Source organism: Felis catus, chromosome A3 (assembly GCF_018350175.1).
Source record: "Felis catus isolate Fca126 chromosome A3, F.catus_Fca126_mat1.0, whole genome shotgun sequence".
In the NCBI taxonomy this organism is placed as follows: Eukaryota; Metazoa; Chordata; class Mammalia; order Carnivora; family Felidae; genus Felis; species Felis catus.
The window spans coordinates 16,851,472-16,858,601 of record NC_058370.1 but is presented as its reverse complement, the minus strand read 5'-3'; the positions used below and the strand labels follow the sequence as shown (position 1 = coordinate 16,858,601).

At 42.8% G+C, this 7,130-nt stretch overlaps 1 protein-coding gene across 1 annotated transcript in view; it reads left to right on the top strand.

Annotated features, from left to right (window-relative positions):
- Positions 1-1,647: 1,647 nt before the first annotated feature.
- IFT52 (intraflagellar transport 52) overlaps positions 1,648-7,130 on the top strand; it is a 32,970-nt gene continuing 27,487 nt past the window's right edge. Inside the window, exons 1-3 of the mRNA XM_003983463.6 lie at positions 1,648-1,802; positions 3,808-3,932; positions 4,790-4,877. Coding sequence (XP_003983512.2) covers positions 1,782-1,802; positions 3,808-3,932; positions 4,790-4,877 — 234 coding nt within the window. The 5' untranslated portion in view covers positions 1,648-1,781. The remainder of the gene's footprint in view (positions 1,803-3,807; positions 3,933-4,789; positions 4,878-7,130) is intronic.

Below are 7,130 nucleotides of genomic sequence, written 5' to 3'. Positions count from 1 at the left end.
TGATATTGATCATGCTTTTCCTATGTTTTTTGAGCACATTCTGATCTTTATATGCATTATCTACAATCCTCACAAGAAACCAGCATTTAGAAATTATTAACCTCACTTTTCAGATAAATATTCACTCTGAGAGATTAAGCAACTTGCCCAAGGTCACCCAGCTGGTACAAGGCACAGCCAGGAACTGAACTTGGTGGCTGCTGCTTTTAAAACCCATGCTCTTCTACAGCCTCCATCAGTGGGAGAAATGCTCTGAGCAGGTACTCCTTTGGTTTTATAGGAAACACTGACTGCACATAAGGCAGAAGAACTCCAGACCTGTCCAAACTGTCGAGTGGCACGCCCTATGTACCCTTTCTAGAATATATCACTTCTTTTTTTTTAATGTGTACTTATTTGAGAGAGAGCATGCACGCACAAGCAGGGGAGGGGCAGAGAGATAGGGTGAGAGAGAATCCCAAGCAGGCTCCAGGCTGCCAGCACAGAGCTCCACGTGGGGCTTGAACTTAGGAACCATGCATGAGATAATGATCTGAGCCAAAATCAAGAGTCAGATGCTTAACCAACTGAGCCACCCAGGCTCCCCTCACTTCCATTTGTATTAATTTCGCACCAAAATACAGCATCTCCACGAAGAGAATTCTCAACCATCCTCTTCACTTTTTAACTTTGCAGTGGCAGTAGTTGTGTAAAGGCAACAAGAGTTGTGTGTTTCAAGCTCCTAAGACTCCTACTGCTCTGTACTTAACTGAAGATTGTAACAAACGTAAATGTGAACCAAAACCGTGGTGTGTCTCTGCTCGTTTGCGCCGGTGAGGCGGCGGCACTGCACACAGTCCACACACTCTCAGGGCAGGCAAGGGCTCCCCTGGAACAAATTGTGGCCTGTTGGTGGTTACTAGAGCCTGGTTTTTCATTTTGATGGCGATGGCTCTTTGGTGTAGCAGTTCCTTCTCCAGCCCATGCCTTATCAATATTACTCCGCTCATCCGGAGCGCCTTTCAGATCAGCTCTGGTCCCTCACAGCCCCCTTAGTGCAGTTTATATTTTCACTGTTTGGTCGGATCTGGCCAAGGTCCAACTCCCCGTCTGGGAAGGCCTAGAGGGCGAGTTCACCGTCATATCCTGGACCTAGCACTTTGGCGCTCAGAGATGCGGGGCTAACTAAAGAGGAAGAACTATCTCGAGTGACCATTCGCACCACTAAACTTGTCCATCTTTCGCGGGGAAGGCTTCCCGAGGTGCCAAGTCGCCGAAACCCTTCCACAGCACGCATAAGAACCTCTCATCTGGCGTTTGGGACAGCTAGACTTCGTCCTCCACTCTCCGCCCGGATTCGCCCCGGAGCTGTGCGCCTGCGCTCTTGGGAGTTGAGGATGGGGCATTTCCCACCCGCCACCGCCGGAAGCCTTCACTTTCCTCCCTCAGGGTGGAGCGAAGTTTGGGCCCCAGGGTCCTACTACTTATATCAGTCTCCAATAATACTTGATATTAAAGTACGAAACGAGATGGGTTTATTTTTGGCCTAAAGTTAATTCACGTTCTGTTTGGGTTTACCCCTCAACCAATGTAATGGTACAGTCCCATATTAGCTCCGCCCCCTGACCTCCAGCGCCGTGACGCTCAAGGCGAAATGGCGTCTTCCGTTCTGTCGTCATCACGTTGCTGAGGAGGTAGGTCCACGCCGCAGTGCACGCCTCCCCAGCGCGCTGCCTCGCCTACGCCGTTGCTAAGCGGCCTTGGATACCTGGCCGCAGGATGCTGGGCGGTGTCAGGTGAAGATGGTGGTCACTGGGCCTCAGGTAAGAAGGGCTCCGACTGTGATGGGCCGGCATGGCCGTTGTAGCGTCCTGGGAGCTGGCGGGGGCCTCGCCGGCCTGTTCCTGGGTCCTCTGGACCAGTCTCGTGGAAAATCGAGGTCTTATGAGATAAAGTAAACTGAGGCCGCAGATATAGGCCCGGATCCCGAACTTTGGACTGCATTTGAATCTCCGTTGCCTGTGGCAGGGCTGTTTAGTTCTCTTGCTGAGTATCAGAGAGCATTGTCTCATCCCGTTTTCCCAGGAATCCTAGGAAATTGTTGGGAATTTGTCCTACAGCAAAAATAACGGCAAAGACAGACGTGTATAAATTCCAATAGGGTTTGTGACGGCGAAATAATTGAAAAGATGTTCATGAAAGCAGTGGTGGAGTTCACTAGGGCATAATCATGCACTAGATCATGCAGCCACTATCCTAACCATGGAGACTTTTAGTTAACTGAGAAAGACTGGATAGGGTATTGTATGTACACATTGGGAAAACAATAGTGTACAAGGATGGTTGGAACATGGAAAGATGGTGCTATAATCATGAGGTTTGTTTTTGTTGAGCTTACAAAGTGATTTTATTTTTTTAAGTTTTTTTTTCAACGTTTATTTATTTTTGGGACAGAGAGAGACAGAGCATGAACGGGCGAGGGGCAGAGAGAGAGGGAGACACAGAATCGGAAACAGGCTCCAGGCTCTGAGCCATCAGCCTAGAGCCCGACGTGGGGCTCGAACTCACGGACTGCGAGATCGTGACCTGGCTGAAGTCGGACGCTTAACCGACTGCACCACCCAGGCGCCCCTACAAAGTGATTTTAAAGTTCAGTTGGAAGAAAAAATATGAGACTAGCCAGGAAAATTCTAAAAAGTTAGTGAGGATTAGTTCTCCAGCACCACCAGATATTATAACATATTATAAAGTTATAATAATTAAAATAGTATAGAAATGAGCAGGAACTTACATGCAGATAGAAAATAATGGAATTCAGAATAGATCCAAATACAAATACTTCTAGAGATTTATTATGTAGTCAAGGGGTATTTCAAATCAGCATTAAGAAGATGGTTTGATGTCAGGCAGCTTTATTGTAATTAAAAAAAAAAAACAGTAATGAAGCTTATTTTGATCACCCAAATAAATTCCAAACAGACCAAATTTAACTTAACCACATAACAAAGTACTGGAAGAAAGCATTGTATTTGTAAACTTAGCACAGCAAAAAAAAAAAAAAAAAAAAAAAAAAAAAAAAAAATCTAAATATGTCATGTAATCCAAAAGCAAGAAAGGAAAAGATAAATACTATTGACTCCAAAAAATTTAAAACCTCTGTTTGGCTTCCAAAATTCCACCAAGCCAAACCAAAAAAAGCTACTAGAAGCTAAGTCTAAAGACAGGTAAATCTATGAAAGTAATTAATGTCAGTTAGAAAAATATTAAACCAGGGGCGCGTGGGTGGCTCAGTCAGTTAAGCGTCCAGCTCTTGATTTCGGCACAGATCATGATCTCATGGTTAGTGAATTCAAGCCCCACATGGGGCCCTGCACTTTGGAGCCTGTTTGGGATTCTCTCTCCCTTTCTCTCTGCCCCTCCCTCCCTCATGCTCTCTTTTTCTCTCAAAATAAATAAATAAACATTAAAAAAATAAAGAATCTGAAGGGCTATACCCCACACTTAACAGTAGTTAGCAGTCAGAAATCAGGTGGGCATCATGGTCTCAGGGCATAAAGGTAGGGTGATGGCAGGGCAGGGTCCTGAGAATAGGCTGGTGGGAAGGCCAGGGCCAGAGACAGGAAGCAAAAGCCAGAGATAGCCTCAGATTTCTGCGGCTGTGAGTATGCATTTCACTCTCAATCTTTGAGAATTGTAGGGATTTGATAACTAGGTTGCAGCTGTATTTCCTCTCTTGATAAATTAGAAGAAGACTATTTTTTCCATTTATGGTCTTTTGGAATATTGTTTATTGTTTCATTTTTTCTGATCTCTTCTTTTTTCCATAAGGTAACCATGGAGAAAGAGCTTCGGAGCACCATTCTTTTCAATGCGTACAAAAAAGAAGTATTTACCACCAACAATGGCTATAAATCCATGCAGAAAAGACTTCGGAGTAATTGGAAGATTCAGAGGTGACTATATATATTGTTTTCCTTTCTAAGTGATGACAATATCCTGCTGGTAATATTGGAAAGTCTTTACTTTCTTATGTAAGAGGTTGTTTAGGCAGGGGAAATTCAATATGAAGAATATTCAGAAGTAAATAAATTGATTATAGAGGCGCCTGGGTGGCTCAGTTGGTTGAGCATCCAACTCCTGATTTCGACTCCAGTCATGACCCCAGGGTCATGGGATTGAGCCCTACGTTGGGCCCCTCACTGAGCGTGGAATCTACTTGAGATTCTCTCTCTCCCTCTGCCCCTCTCCTCTGCTTGCTCGCTGCCTCTCAGAAAAAAAAAAGTAAATAAATTATTATAAAAACATATTTTTTTAAAGTTGGCAATTAGTATATTAAGTTGTCCCCCAAATCACAAATCAAATAATTATTCTAATTATACATACACAACTTTTTAAGAGGTTAGAGGCTTTCTCCATATTTTAACTTCGGGCAATACTTCAGTTTAGGGAAAGGAAAGATGAGAATTCCTCTCTGCCTTTGTTGTGTGTGTAAATGGTTTTTCTTAATGGGTAAGGCTATGTAATTATACAAACTAATGTAGAGTTGATTGAATTAGTAGTTGGAGGACTCTTTATACTCTTGTATGTTTAATTTGGGCATCTTGGCCTAGGGGAAGTATTTGAGCAGAGGCTGATCTCAGACAAGCCTGTAGAGGGGATTCTCACTTTGGGAGAGAGGCTGTACCTGATACCTCTAAATCCCTTCATCTCTGGGCCTCTGTGGCCTCTGGTTCCATACAGTCTAGAGGCTAGAGTAATTCATAAATTGCTTTAAATTATGGATCTAATACTTTAAAAATCCTATTTCTAGTTTAAAAGATGAAATCACATCTGAGAAGCTAATTGGGGTGAAACTGTGGATTACAGCTGGGCCAAGGGAAAAATTTACTGCAGCTGAGGTAAGTAATATCCAAAAAGAAGAAATACAATGAGATGGTTGGCACATGAGCTCTGAAATTCCGGATATGAATCCCACTTCACCATACACTGTATCACCTTAAGGTAATCACTTTCATCTCTTTTTTCATCGTGGAGTTATTGTGATCATTAACTGAGATAATGCATATAAAGTGCCAGACACATAGTTGAGGCTAATTAAATACTAGCCATACTTGTTTGCCACATTTGAAAATAGGAAAATTCCTTTTAAATTTAAGCTGTTTTTAATTCTATTTCATAGAGTAGACAAACGTAAAACCCAGAACACAAGTATTGGTAAAAATGTAGAGAAATTGGAACCCATGTGCACTGTTGATGAAAAGGTAAAATGACACAGCCATTATGGAAAACAGCATGGCAGTGCCTCAACAATTAAAAATAGAATTATCATATGATCCAGCAATCCTACTTCTAGATATATATCCAAAAAAATTGAAAGCAGAATCTCAAAGAGCTATCTGTACATTCATGTCTAAAGCAGCATTGTTCACAATAGCCAACAGGCAGAAGCAACCTAAGTCTACCAACAGATGAATGGATAAACAAAATGTGGCATACATGTGATAAATTACTATTCAGCCTTAAAAAGAGAGGCAATTCTGATACATGCTACACCATGGGTGAATATTGAGGATGTTAGGCTAAATGAAATAAGCCAGTTACAAAAAGACCAGTACTGTATGATGCCATTTATACGACATACCTAGAGTAGTCAAATTCATATAAAGTTAGAATCGTGGTATTTTGATAGAGATTGCATTGAATGTGTACATTGCTTTGGGTAGTATAGACATCTTAACAGTATTTGTTCTTCCAATCCATGTACATGGAATGTTTTTTCCATTTCTTTCTGTCATCTTCAGTCTCTATAGAACTAGAGTGTATTATGCTAAGGGAAATAAGTCAGAGAAAGATAAATATCCTATGATTTCACTCATATGTGGAATTTAAGAAACAAAACAGATGAACATAGGGGAAGGGAAGGAAAAATAAGATGAAAACAGAGAGAGAAACAAACCATAAGAGACTCTTAAGGATAGAGAACAAACTGTGAGGGTTGTTGGAGGGAGGTGGGTGGGGAGGTGAGCTAAATGGGTGATGGGCTTTAAGGAGGCCACTTGCTGGGATGAGCACTGGGTGTTATATGTAAATGATGAATCCCTGGGTTCTACTTCTGAAACCAGTACTACAGTGTATGTTAACTAACTTGAATTTAAATAAATAAACTAAAAGAAAAAAAAATCGAGGTCGCCAGTGTTCGAGGAGGGGGAAATGGGGAGTTGTTTAATGGGTATTGAGCTTCGGTTTTGCAAGATGAAAAGAGTTTTAGGGATGGATTGTGGTGATGGTTGCAAATAATGTGAATGTGCTTAACACTACTTAACACTACTTAATAATTAAGATGGTAAATTTTATGTTATGTGTATTTTACCACAACTAAACAGAAACCCCAGAACACAGCAAGAGCCTTTCTCACAGAGATGTGAAAGTGCTTTGGTGCTCAGGGAGGGTTGTGGGGAGTAGGGAGGTGGTGGCAGGGTGGCACCGGTGTGGTCCAGTCTTCTGCTCTGACTTTGGATGGGGACATAGGGAGGAGGTCTACAGGGTAGCATTTCTGTTCTTTTGTTTGTTGACCCAACTGCAAGGCCACCTTGTCACCTGAGAAGAGACATAACTGATCAGGTTCATTGAGAGAAGGAACAGGAATTCCTATTAGGAACATGGAGGTGGCCAGCTGCCCCCACCCAGTGAGAGCCTGAGGGAAATGTACACACAGTGTGCAGTGGCCTGCAAAGGAATACTATATTCCATATTCCCCGTTGATTTGGAGTGGCCTCATGCTACACGCTACCTCCCTTCTCCTCCTCCTCTACTCCCCTCCCCCCCCCCCAACTTCCCTTCTCCAACTAGTGAAGACAAAGAGACGCAAGGAGGTTTTGCTGAGGAGCAGGCGGTGTCAGGAAAGCCAGGGCATCTGGAAAGAGGGTCAGAGATAGGTGCCTGGTCCTTTCCCCAAGAGGGAATAGGCACTAGGTCAAACCTTACTTCGAGCTCTTAGAGATGGAAGGTAGTGGCTTCCAAATGATAGAATCCCTTGAGAGGCATATTTAGCCTAATAAAATGTTCTCACACCAGACCAGTTCCTGGCACCTTGCCTTCACTTTAGAGGTGGAGTGAGGTAGGAAGGAAAGGCAGAAGCACTTTTAACTTTT